Source organism: Cervus canadensis, chromosome 17 (genome assembly GCF_019320065.1).
Source record: "Cervus canadensis isolate Bull #8, Minnesota chromosome 17, ASM1932006v1, whole genome shotgun sequence".
Classification (NCBI taxonomy): Eukaryota; Metazoa; Chordata; class Mammalia; order Artiodactyla; family Cervidae; genus Cervus; species Cervus canadensis.
Window position 1 is genome coordinate 62,921,237 of NC_057402.1, and position 13,668 is coordinate 62,934,904.

The 13,668-nt window shown below is 45.5% G+C and overlaps 1 protein-coding gene across 2 annotated transcripts in view; it reads left to right on the plus strand.

The window, feature by feature from the left end:
- Positions 1 to 13,668, plus strand: part of ADAMTS17 (ADAM metallopeptidase with thrombospondin type 1 motif 17) — a 395,361-nt gene that overhangs the window by 238,893 nt on the left and 142,800 nt on the right. Inside the window, exons 11-12 of one of the 2 annotated variants that reach the window (XM_043434539.1) lie at positions 8,114 to 8,218; positions 9,207 to 9,352. In XM_043434539.1, the coding sequence (XP_043290474.1) occupies positions 8,114 to 8,218; positions 9,207 to 9,352 (251 nt within the window). The remainder of the gene's footprint in view (positions 1 to 8,113; positions 8,219 to 9,206; positions 9,353 to 13,668) is intronic. The other variant, XM_043434540.1, reaches the window with a different exon arrangement.

Consider the following 13,668-nt stretch of genomic DNA (forward strand, 5'->3'; position numbering starts at 1 on the left):
TGATTCTTACCTACTATTGTTCACCTCTGAGTTATTCCTGGACCAGCTATTTATAGGATGTTCATATCAGGAATAAGCAGGGCTGCTTTCATCCTAGCAGGAACTCTCCTTATGAGAAGAGAGAGAGAGAGAGAGAGAGTAAGAGTGTGTGTGTGTGTGTGTCCCAACTTACAAGGACTGCTCAACATTTAGAGTCTCTTTCCAGCTTTGAGATATGACTTCCAGCACATATGGTTTATTTGTATTCCCTTGTATTTCCTTGTGAAGCTCTGATTTACCTGCTTCTCCCTTGTGACAAGTCCAGATAACCTTCTATCACCAGTCTAAGTATTTATTTATTTATGTAATAGTCTTATTGAATTATAATATGCATACAGACAAATCCCTAAGTTTAGAGCTTGATTAGTTTTTATGAAATGAATGCACCTGTATAGGCACCACATGGGTCAAGAATGAGAATATAAATCTTGATAAGTGAATTCCCAGTCCTGTGTTTCTGACCCAGCTCAGGGCCCTTAAAGTCTGCAAACATCTACCTCTTCATTGGAAAAGTGGGAAATATACAAATAGCTCACACAGCTCAATATCAAAAAAACAAACAACCCAAGCAAAAAAAAGGGCAGAAGATCTAAATAGACATTTCGCCAAAAAAGACAGACAGATGGCCAAAAGGCACATGAAAAGATGCTCAACATCACTAATTATTGGGTTTCCCTGGTGACTCAGATGGTAAAGAATCTGCCTGCAATGCAGGAGACCTGGGTTCGATTCCTGGGTCAGGAAGATCCCCTGAAGAAGAGAATGCCAATCCACTCCAGTATTCTTGCCCGGAGAATTCCATGAACAGAGGAGCCTGGCAGGGTACAGTCCATGGGGTCGCAAAGAGTTGGACATGAGTGAGCAACTAACATATTATGTATCACTAATTATTAGAGAAATGCAAATCAAAACTGCAGTGAAGTATCATCTCACACTGATCAGAAAATCATCGTCAAAAAATCTACAAGCAATAAATACTGGACAGTGTAGAGAAAAGGGAACCTTCTTACATTGTTGGTGGGAATGTAAACTGATATAACCATAATGGAGAACAATCTGGAGATTCCTTAAAAAACTGAATGTAGAATGACCAAATGATCCAGCAGTCCCACTCCCGAGCATATATCTAGAGAAAACCATAATTTGAAAAGATACCTGCACCCCAGTGTTTATTGCAGCACTGTTTTCAATAACCAGGACATGGAAGCAACCTAAATGTCCATCAGCAGAGGAAAGGATAAAGAAGATGTGGAACTTATATACAATGGAATACTACTCAGTCATTAAGAAAAAAAAAAATAATAATGCCATTTGCAGCAACATGGATGGACCTAGAGTTGTCATACTGACTGAAGTACGTCAGAAAAAGACGAATATCATGCGACATCACTTTATATGATGTCGCATATGACATTGCATATGATGTCGCATGCGACATCACCAAAAAAATGGTGCAAGTGAACTTATTTATATAACAGAAATAGAGTCACAAATGTAAAAAACAAACTTATGGTTTCCAGGGGGCAAAAGTGGTGACAGCCAAGTTGGGAAAGACTTATACACACTCCTATATATAAAATAGGTAACTAATAAAGACCTAGTGTACAGCACAGGGAACTCTACTCAATACTCTGTAATGATCTATATGGGCTGTGCTTATGCTCAGTCGTGTTCAACGTTTTTGTGACCTCTTTGGACTGTAGCCCACCAGGATCCTCAGACTATGGGATTTTCCAGGCAAGCATACTGGAGTGGGTTGTCATTTCCTCCTCCAAGGGATCTTCCCGACACAGGGATTGAACCCATGGCTCCTGTGTCTCCTGCATTACAGGTTGATTATTCCCCACTGAGCCATTGGGAAAGTCCAATCTATATGGGAAAAGCATCTAAAAGAGAGTATATATGTATAACTGATTAGTCTACTATACACCTGAAACTAACACAACATTGAAAATCAACTGTATTCTGTCTGCATCTTGACTTGGCCTCCCAGAGTGAACCCTTAATGCTTACTACTAATTATTGCAGGACTTATGAATAATAAACCCATCTACTCAAAAGAGAAAAAGAAGGGGAAAAGTGGGAAAAAATAGAGAAAGTTCTGTCATACTTGTCTCCCGGGGCTGTTGTGAGCCTCAGGACCACAGATGTCAGAGCATTTTGTCATTTGTAAAGCATGCCTTCTGTCCATCTAGAAGGCATCACAGTGACAGTCATTGTGTGGTCCACCCCATTTGTCCAGCTGTGAAAAGGAATCACAGAGGGTGATTGCTTGGCTGGGACACACAGCAATGCTGGTGGCCAAGCTGAGCTCAGAGGCTGTAGCTCTAAAGTCATTTTTTTCCTGCTCATCCTCCTTGGCTGTTTTTAACCTGACTCCCAATACTATAGTTTTCTCTTAATCATTTTGAACTTCATATTAATGAGATCTAATAGTGTCCCATTGTTCTAATAGACCATTATTTATCTGTTCTGCCTTAACAGATGTTTGGGTTGTTTCCATCTTGGGAACTAATGCAGATTCTGTGGCCGTGAACATTCTTGACAGTGCTTTTGGTGAACATACACACACAGTTCTGTTTGATACATATCTCAGAGTAGAATTGCTGGGTATTAGAATCTTCTTCTCTTCAGCTTTAGTAAATACTGCCAAAGAGTTTTCCAAAGTTACGAAACTAAGAATCTCATCATCAGTTTACAAGAGTTCTTATTGCATCACATCCTTGCTGACACTTGTTGTCTCCAACTCTTTCACTCTAGCTATTTTGGTGGGTGTGAAGAAGTAGCTCGTTGGGTTTTTTTGTTTGTTTTATTTTTGTTTTTTAGCTGCTTGGCTTTAATTTGATTTTCTCTGATGACTGATGGAATCGAGCATCCTTTTATGTTTTCTGTCCATCCTATATGTGTATAGATCCTTTTATATAAAATGTTTACTCAAATCTTCTGCTCATTTTTCTGTTGGGCCTTTTTCTTGATTGATCAGTGGGAGTTTTTGGCTTCTGTTTTATGTATATTCTGGATACAAATCTTTGTTGGTTCTGTGCCTTACAAATCTTTCTCCCATTGCAAACATCTCTCACTTTCTTACAGTTGCTTTTGATAAACACAGGTTCTTTATTTAAACATCTCCCCACCCCAGCTCATTTTAATATTTAATATCGTTATTAAATTCATCAGTTTCTTTCCCTTACATTTTGTACTTTTTGTGTTCTATTTAAGAAATCTTTGCCTGACCTCATTCTCCTTTTACTGTGATGATTAGAAAAGTTAAGATTCAGTTCAGTTCAGTTCAGTCGCACAGTTGTGTCCAAGCCTTTGCGACCCCATGAATCGCAGCACACCAGGCCTCCCTGTCCATCACCGCCTCCCGGAGTTTACTCAAACTCATGTCCATCGAGTCGGTGATGCCATCCAGCCATCTCATCCTCTGTCCTCCCCTTCTCCTCCTGCCCCCAGTCCCTCCCAGCATCAGGGTATTTTCCAATGAGTCAACTCTTCGCATGAGGTGGCCAAAGTATTGGAGTTTCAGCTTCAGCATCAGTCCTTCCAATGAACACCCAGGACTGATCTCCTTTAGGATGGACTGGTTGGATCTCCTTGCAGTCCAAGGGACTCTCGAGAGTCTTCTCCAACACCACAGTTCAAAAGCATCAATTTTTCGGCACTCAGCTTTCTTCACAGTCCAACTCTCACATCCATACATGACCACTGGAAAAACCATAGCCTTGACCAGATGGACCTTTGTTGGCAAAGTAATGTCTCTGCTTTTTAATATGCTGTCTAGGTTGGTCATAACTTTCCTTCCAAGGAGTAAGCATCTTTTAATTTCATGGCTGCAGTCACCATCTGCAGTGATTTTGGAGCCCAAAAAAATAAAGTCTGACACTGTTTCCACTGTCTCCCCATCTATTTCCCATAAGGTGATTGGACCAGATGCCATGATCTTAGTTTTCTGAGTGTTAAGCTTTAAGCCAACTTTTTCAATCTCCTCTTTCACTTTCATCAAGAGACTTTTTAGCTCCTCTTCACTTTCTGCCATAAGGGTGGTGTCATCTGCATACCTAAGGCTATTGATATTTCTCCCGGCAATCTTGATTCCAGCTTGTGCTTCTTCCAGCCCAGCATTTCTCATGATGTACTCTGCATATAAGTTAAATAAGCAGGGTGACAATATACAGCCTTGACATACTCCTTTTCCTATTTGGAACCAGTGTGTTGTTCCATGTCCAGTTCTAACTGTTGCTTCCTGACCTGCATACAGGTTTCTCAAGAGGCAGGTCAGGTGGTCTGGTATTCCCATCTCCTTCAGAATTTTCCACAGTTTATTGTGATCCACACAGTCAAAGGCCTTGGCGTACTCAATAAAGCAGAAATAGATGTTTTTCTGGAACTCTCTTGCTTTTTTGATGATCCAGTGGATATTGGCAATTTGATCTCTGGTTCCTCTGCCTTTTCTAAAACCAGCTTGAACATCTGGAAGTTCACGGTTCACGTGTTACTGAAGCCTGGCTTGGAGAATTTTCAGCATTACTTTACTAGCATGTGAGATGAGTGCAATTGTGCGGTAGTTTGAGCATTCTTTTGGATTGCCTTTCTTAGGGATTGGAATGAAAACAGACCTTTTCCAGTCCTGTGGCCATTGCTGAGTTTTCCAAATTTGCTGACATATTGAGTATAGCACTTTCACAGCATCATCTTTCAGGATTTGAAATAGCTCAACTGGAATTCCATCACATCCACTAGCTTTGTTCATAGTGATGCTTCCTAAGGCCCACTTGACTTCACATTCCAGGATGTCTGGCTCTAGGTGAGTGATCACACCATTGTGATTATCTGGGTCGTGAAGATCTTTTTTGTACAATTCTTCTGTGTATTCTTGCCACCTCTTCTTAATATCTTCTGCTTCTGTTAGGTCCATACCATTTCTGTCCTTTATTGAGCCCATCTTTGCATGAAATGTTCCCTTGGTATCTCTAATTTTCTTGAAGAGATCTCTAGTCTTTCCCATCCTGTTGTTTTCCTCTATTTCTTTGCATTGATCGCTGAGGAAGGCTTTCTTATCTCTCCTGGCTATTCTTTGGAACTCTGCATTCAAATGGGAATATCTTTCCTTTTCTCCTTTGCTTTTCGCTTCTCTTCATTTCACAGCTATTTGTGAGGCCTCCTCAGACAACCATTTTGCCTTTTTGCATTTCTTTTCCATGATCTTTTTTCTTGATCCCTGTCTCTTGTACAATGTCACGAACCTCCGTCCATAGTTCATTCGGCTCTCTGTCTATCAGATCTAGTCCCTTAAATCTATTTCTCACTTCCACTGTATATTCATAAGGGATTTTATTTAGGTCATACCTGAATGGTCTAGTGGTTATCCCTACCTTCTTCAGTTTAAGTCTGAATTTGGCAATAAGGAGTTCATGATCTGAGCCACAGTCAGCTCCAGGTCTTGTTTTTGCTGGCTGTATAGAGCTTCTCCATCTTTGGTTGCAAAGAATATAATCAGTCTGATTTCAGTGTTGACCATCTGGTGATGTCCATGTGTAGAGTCTTCTCTTGTGTTGTTGGAAGAGGGTGTTTGCTATGACCAGTGTGTTCTCTTGGCAGAACTCTATTTGCCTTTGCCCTGCTTTATTCTGTACTCCAAGGCCAAATTTGCATGTTACTCCAGGTGTTTCTTGACTTCCTACTTTTGCCTTCCAGTCCCCTATAATGAAAAGGACATGTTTTTTGGGTGTTAGTTCTGAACGGTCTTATAGGTCTTCATCGAACTGTTCAACTTCGGCTTCTTCAGAGTTACTAGTTGGGGCATAGGCTTGGATTACTGTGATATTGAATGGTTTGCCTTGGAAATGAACAGAGATCATTCTGTCATTTTTGAGATTGCATCCAAGTACTGCATTTCGGACTCTTTTGTTGACTATGATGGCTACTCCATTTCTTCTAAGGGATTCCTGCCCACAGTAGTAGATATAATGGTCATCTGAGTTAAATTCACCCATTCCAGTCCATTTTAGTTTGCTGATTCCTAGAATGTCGACATTCACTCTTTCCATGTCCTGTTTGACCACTTCCAATTTGCCTTGATTCATGGACCTAACATTCCAGGTTCCTATGCAATATTGCTCTTTACAGCATTGGACCTTGCTTCTATCACCAGTCCCATCCACAACTGGGTATTGTTTTTTCTTTGGCTCCATCCCTTCATTCTTTCTGGAGTTATTTCTCCACCGATCTCCAGTAGCATATTGGGCACCTACCAACCTGGGGATTTAAACTGTCTATAAATTGTGTAATAAACACTTTGCACCAGTCTTCCTCTCTCTTCTAAGGGGCAGTTAGGTCTCCTAATCCCAAACACTCCTTCCCCATAAATTCACCTCCTGGGCCCGCCTTGTCTCATGAACACGTGTCCACACACTGACCCCACCCTCTGGAAGAGCTCTCAGGTCAAAGTGCACGAGATCACATATTTAACGAGATGCTATCAGTCTTTATGGGACCAGCCGGTGCTGGGCTCCAGCCGCTCATCCTGTTACTGCTCCATTGAGGAGCAGACAGTCATGGGAATGTGGGGGCTTTTCCGAACCCCACTGTGCAAAATTTCACTCAACTCATCAGTGTCTTTAAGGTCACAGAGCAGCTCCGACATAGTTGAAAAATGACAAAGGGCCATGGGCTGCTCTGAGCTCATTGTCAAGCCTGGAGGCTCTGCTTTCCCTCCCTTTGCACCTTTGTTTCTGTCCTTTCAACATCTAAACATTTTCTGACTTTGGACAGCACAGTTGCACTCTCCTCTGAGCAGATGTTCACAATTACTTGGAACAGCCGGCCTCTGTACTGAGCCCCCACACCCTCAATAGCCCGCAAGGGGACCCTTAACCGTCACCCTGCCCAAGATGTGCCTGCAGGTCCTGGGTCAGGTCCTGGAAGGGGACTTCTCCCACTCCCCACAGACCTTGTCGCCCTGATTGGCTCTGACATCGTGGAAGTACTGTGTCTTTCAAGAGCCTTCAGTACATCTGTTCTCAATTTTCAGACCACAGGGCGAGGGTTTGGGTGCAAGGAGTTTATCTGGGAAGTGATCACTGGAAGCCCTTGAGAGTGCAGGGAAGTGAGGGGGGAATCAGGCAAGGTGCACTATGTGTGGACAACAGGCCACCCCTGGGACCCTCGGAGCCTCTCACCCAGGAGATGGGTGTCCTCCGTCCCTTGTGGTCGAGGTTGCTCCCTGGCCAGAGGACAGCTCCTAACAACAGGGAAGTCAGGGAGACAGCAGGTCCTGCAGACATTGTCCTCCAGGGGAGACCAAGGCAGATGGGGAGGACACTGGCCTGCGCCTGCTTCAGTTATTTTGGTACATTGTCTCCTTCTGAGCACTTTCTCGTGTCTGAGTTTCCCATTAATACAAATGGGAGTCTGTGTTTTTAAATGCCTTTTCCTGTTTCAACAGAATTATTTTCATTGTATATTCATGGATGGTAAGAAATTTCTGTAGGTGCAGTACTATAAGAAATCACACGTGGCTCAGCTGAGCTAGAAAGCAGGTGACCTTGGGGAGGACTGAAGCTTGCCTCTTTAAGCCCAGGGTGGCCCTGAGCCTACATCGCCTGCTAGACTCTGTCTCCTGAGGTCACACAGCTGCTGCACCAGCCTCAGCTCCAGAGCCAGCCCGCCCTGAGGAGGCTTGCTTGCTGCAGTTCTTTTCCCGTGTGCTCTGTGTGACGTGTGGGAGTCTGCCTTGTATTAATACCTTCCTACATTGAATGTGTCTACTTGTTAAGAGCTTCCAGACTCTAGCCTGTGCCAGACACCTCCTAGGCCCTCAATAGCTAGTTCAGGAACTGCTGAGCTCAACCCCCATGAGACCCACCCTCCTAGGAGTAAATGCACGGAATTTTGTTGAGCTAAATGATCTAGTTGAAATGAAGCATCTATTTTTTTGACATGCAGATTCATGACCTTTCCTCCTCCCCTCATGTTTCATATCCCAAATCCAAACCGGTCAGGGGGCCCCGCCTCTGGCCCTGCTGTGACCTGAGTGCAAAGTTCTCGGCAGTCACGTTCCTTCCCTTGTCAGCAGCATCTGATGTGCGCTGGACTGTGGTGCCTGGTGGAAGGAGATACGTCCTGCAAGACCAAACTGGACCCTCCCCTGGATGGCACAGAGTGTGGGGCAGACAAGGTAACCCTGCTTCCCACTGCCCATAGCAGGCAGCCAGTCCCATGTCCTCTGCACATTGGCACCTCTTCTGGAAAGTGCACTCAGGAGCCCCTGACATGCCCCGGGCCACCCTAGAAATGCCTTGGAGCCCACTTCAGGCATGGAGGGACACATTCACCTCTCTCCTTTCCTCTTATACAAGAATCATTTACTCAATACTTTTATTAAATTAACTCCTTTTGTTACATGAGTGAATTTACTTAAAATGTTTATATCAGCAGACCATAAATGGAAAAACAGGATTACTTGCCATGCACAAATCGCTGTCATAAGATGATTTTAATGAGAACGGTGCTAGAGGTGAAGTGCACCAGCCCTCACACTGATCTTCTTTAACAGGAGAGACTGAAGTGTTAGAGGTGGTCAGGGCCGGCCACCACAGTCTGAGGCTTTCTCTTTAGTCTTACTGTAAGAACTGAGAGAGGGGCTATGATCACGACTATTTAATCACATCTTGTGCCCCCGGGGTTGTGCTGCACACTTTGGGAAATTATTTTTGAGGACTGGCTTTCCCTTACCCTCAGAAAGAGCAATGGTTCTCGCACATGGCCCTAGCTGTGTCATCTCCCAGCACCAGTCCCAAATCTGAAGTTCAGAACTACAGAGCCAGGAAATACTGCCTTCCAGAAAGACTCAAACTAAACAGTTTGCAGAAGGTGAAGTCTCTCTGTGAGCCATGTGCATTCATCCTTTTCTTCTGGGAGTTTTGAGAACCTACACCAGGATACATCATGTCATGTAGGGCAAAATCCTAACCCCAGAGCCTTAGAAATGTCAGGTTGGATACGGAAGGAATGTTACCAAAGTTAGCAAACATACACACTCCGAAATAGTCTGCTTTTGTGTAAATTATGAAAATTGGGGGCTTTGGGGGGCGTGGTGTTTTCTCGCCTGGAGTGGACCTCCGTCATCCGTGAGTGAGCAGCTTTGCCGCCCTGCTGTGTTTCAGTGGTGCCGCGCGGGGGAGTGCGTGAGCAAGACACCCATCCCGGAGCACGTGGACGGAGACTGGAGCCCCTGGGGCGCCTGGAGCATGTGCAGCCGCACGTGTGGGACGGGAGCCCGCTTCCGGCAGAGGAAATGTGACAACCCTCCGTAAGTCCCCCGCCAGCCTTCTCCAGGGTGCCTGGAGCAGGGTGTGCAAACCGCAGCTCCCGCTGCCTTATCAGAGCAGCGTCTGTCTCCCACTGAGGCTTTGAGCTGAAGAAGAGTGAACTCGAACCAAAGGTCTCGGGCGCCAGGCTTTTGCGGGTGTACCGCAAATGGCATCTCAGCTCAGCAGAGCTCTCTCTGTGACAGGGAGGCAGTGAGTCCTGTGGGGAGCTGGCTCGTCTCCCTTGCGTGGGCCGTGGCAGAACCGTTTCCCCAGACAGCTGGATGACAATCCCTCCTGGCCTGCTTTGTGGCTGCCTTAGACGAGGGTCATCCCAGGGAAGCCGGCAGACCTTCGGGAAAACAGGGCTGACTTTCAAATTGGCTAAGAGCTGAACTGGGAGCAGCCTGGCTGTTGAAAAGTCACAGAGCCTTTGTGGGTTCTGCTCTTGTGTATCCAAATATCTTTTACCTGTCCTGTTAGAGCTGACAGAAGATAACATCTTGGGTTGTTTTTTTTTTTTTTCCCCCTCATAGGCTTCCTTTTATTGACTATGATGACACTTTGTTCACCTATGATAACCCTTGTTCACCTCTATACATTTGCTCTGAAAAACTCAGGGCTAGATCTTATCCTCAATTGTGGCAATTCCTTTATCACAGGTTTGGCATGTTTCTTCTCTTGAAATTTCCAACTTTTAATGTTTCTTTAAATAATCTGTTTTATATCTTGTGTGCCATTAACTACATCACATTAATTTTGAAAATGAGAAAGTTATAAATTATGACTAAAAGGAAATGGTTTATATCATCAGTTAAATCACAGTAATGAGTGATTAGCAAACCCTTCTTGTATTTAAAAATTCTGACACCCAAGGTATATCCCAGACCAATCAAATCACAACGTCTGGAGGTGGGGCCAAGGAGTCAGATGTGTGAATCTCTCCAGGTGATTCCAATGTCCAGCCAAGGCTGAAAACCTCTGGATTAAAGGAAAACTTGTGCTCACAGTTGAGGCAATGCCGAGAACGCTGTACTCTCTGGTAGCGCCGTGAGAATTGGCATTACGTATTGTGTCTTATTAAAACTTCTCCTTCCAGCACCTAGCAGAGTACCTGATGCATGGTAGGTGGGTATTTAAACTTTTAGAAGTGAGTTCTTAATTAAAAGCATAGGTGGTATGTTACGATTTTCCAGAGAGGCAGAACCCATAGCCATATATATATGATTTATTATCAGCTCACATGGTCCTGGAGGCTGAGAAATCCCTTGATCTGCCACCTGCAAGCTGGAGGCCCAGGTGTAATTCAGTATGAAGGCCAGAGAACCAGGGAGCACATGTGTAAATATCACTCCAGGGGCAGGAGAAGATGAACGTAAACATACCAGCTCAGTGAGGGCTTTTGTTCTCATCAGGCCCTCAGTTGGCTGGGAGATGCCCACCCACACTGGGGAGGGCATCTGCTCTAGGAATCCACCGATCCAAATGCGCATCTCACCCAGAAATACACTCACAGACACTCCCAGGAATAGTTTTCAATCTTGGCACCCTATGGCCAGTCAAGTTGTTATGTAAAATTAGCCATCATAGGTGGGTAGATGATTAGAAGAGGTATTTAGCTAAGTGGTGAGAAATTAATACTGGTTTCTGTTTTTCCGTTGCTCTGTGATGATGTTAAAATAGTTCCACCTCTGGCCCAGAAGAAGAGAGCTCTGGGTTTGGAATCATGGTATGGAGATTTGGGCCTGGTTTGGTTGGTTATTGGTCCTGTGACCTCAAGGCAGATCCTTCTTTCTCTGCTTCTCAGTTTCCTCCATGAGAGGAAGTAGAGTATAGTAGGTATAGTAGGTCCAGTAGGAGGAGCTAGACTTCAAATCCCAGGGCCACTTTTCATAGCAACATGTGGCTGTTACCGGCTTATTTATCTAAAAATTGGAGCAATCCATGGGGATCCACATGGTCTATATTTAATTCATGACCCCTCTTGATGTTAGCACTAAGAGAAAAACAGGGGCAAGACCATATACCCTGCCTCCTACCTTGCTATTTTGAGGCTCAGAGAAGGAAAGGCTTTGTCAACTGCAGAGCACAATTTGCAAAGGCTGTGGCTGTCATGGTTGTCCCATGTTTCTGACTGGAGCTCAGGTGCCCTGATCAAAGACTGCTGTCCTTTGGCACATTACATACTTCATCTCAGGTCAGGTGACACCAAATAAATATCATAGTAGAGGAGTATCTGACTCTTTAAATACCTCGGAAAGGACTGTATGTCCCAACAATACAATTGCGTTTAGGTGAAGGCTCTGTTGCAAGAATAAGATGCTATTTTGAGCATGCGTGCTAAGTTGCTTTAGTCATTCCAACTATTTATGACCCCATGGACTGTAGCCCGCCAAGCTCCTCTGTCCATGGGATTCTCCAGGCAAGAATACTGGAGTGGGTTACCGTGCCCTCCTCCAGATCTTCCCAGCCCAGGGACTGAACCTGTATCTCTTAAGTCTCCTGCATTGGCAGGCAAATTCTTTACCACTAGCGCCACCTGGAAGCCCAAGATGTTATTAATGCTGATTAATTGTGTTAGGCACAACTTTCATGGAACTAGATTTTGTATTTTGTGAAGATGATGTTGGCTAAGGTGCCCACATGCCTTGTCCCCACCCCCGATGCTTTCTCTGCTCTGGGACACTCCAGGGGCATTTTGTGTTGCCCCCAAGTGTCCAGGGAAGCTGGCATCTGATGAGGGCCCCTTTGTGCCCTGTTTTTATCTTAGTCCCACCAACCACAGTCCCTTGGTTTTTCTCCTGGACACCTCAAACCTAACTCCCTTCCTAAACTTCCTTCTCACTTCCCCCTAATTCCCCTCCCAGCCCACGTCCCCGTCAGTAAATAGCACCACCAGCTGTTGCATAACTTGAGTTCAAAGCCCCGAAGTCGATGCGTGTCCCCTTGTCCCTTCCCTTCCTCCTCCGCATCTGATTGTGATAAGAACAGGGCACACGGGCTCTCACCAGGTGCCAGCTTCCCTTCTAGGCATTTGCACGTAGTAAATCACCTAAAGCTGCCGTAAGAGAGAGGCATTCTTTTTTTATCCCCATTGTACATGTTAAAAACTGAATCTTATGGAAGTTAGGTGACTTGCCACATGTAGTAAATCACCTAAAGCTGCCATAAGGGAGAGGCATTCTTGTTTTAATCCCCGTTGTACGTATTAAATAACACTGAATCGTAGGGAAGTTAGGTGACTTGCTCCAGGTCACACAACCTGCAGCGGCAAGTCAGGTTTGGACCCAGCAGCAATGTTTCAGGGTCTTTTCAAACCATCAGCATCAGCCTCCCTGTTTCCCCTGTGCTCCCCCTCCCCAGACTCATTCTCCACAGAAAGCCAGAGACATCCCCTCTCTTGTAAAGCCAATTACAATCTCTTCTTGCTTCAGCCCTCCTGGTCACTCCGCAGTGCACTCAGAATGAAATCCATGCTCTTCACCGTGGCCCCGGTATTATTTCCTGTGGCTGCCATAATAAAGCACCAACACTTGGTGTCTGCAAACAACACAAATTCATCCTCTCCGAGTTCTGGAAGCCAGGAGTTTAAAATCAAAGTGTCAACAGGGTTGATTCCTTCTTGAAAGTCTGAAGGAAAAGCCATCGCTGGCCCCTCGCCCACCCCACGCCTCCCCTGGCAGCTGCCAGCCTTCTCTGCCCCGTAAACACACCGCTGCACCTCTGCCTTCACAGAGGCGTCTTCTCTCTGTGTCTCTTCACCTCCTCTTCTCTTCCCAGGACACTGGCCATTGGGTTTAGGCCCACACTAAGCCAGGGCGATCTCATGATTCAGCGATCCTGATGACACCCATCAAGACCCTTTTCCCAGATAAGATTGCATCTGTAGACTCTGGGCAGGTTTGTCTTTGTAGAAGGTGCCTCCCTATTCAGCCCTCCTTTCTGTGCTCAGACACCAGCCCCGACCCCCACCGCTCAGTCAGTGCCCCTTCCCTCCTCCCGGCTCCCTCTGCCCTCCTTGCATCTTCTCTTGCCTGGGCCTCCTTCCCTGACCACCGTGCCGGAGGCGGGTGCCTGCTCTGCACGCTCCTTCCGTACCCTCCCCTCACTTTACAGGTATCACGATGTATAATCACTCATATGCATTTGCTCCCTTGTTTTCCTGCTCCCTCCCCCGCTGGCCTTTGAGCTGTGGGGCCCCATCCTCGTGTGCCCGCAGCAGACCAGCCCTCCCTAACGTGTGCTTGAGTACCTTACTGTCCGGGTGCGTGCTTGCTGAGAAGAAGCGGCTGTTCAATCTTCTCGTACTGCAAAGCAC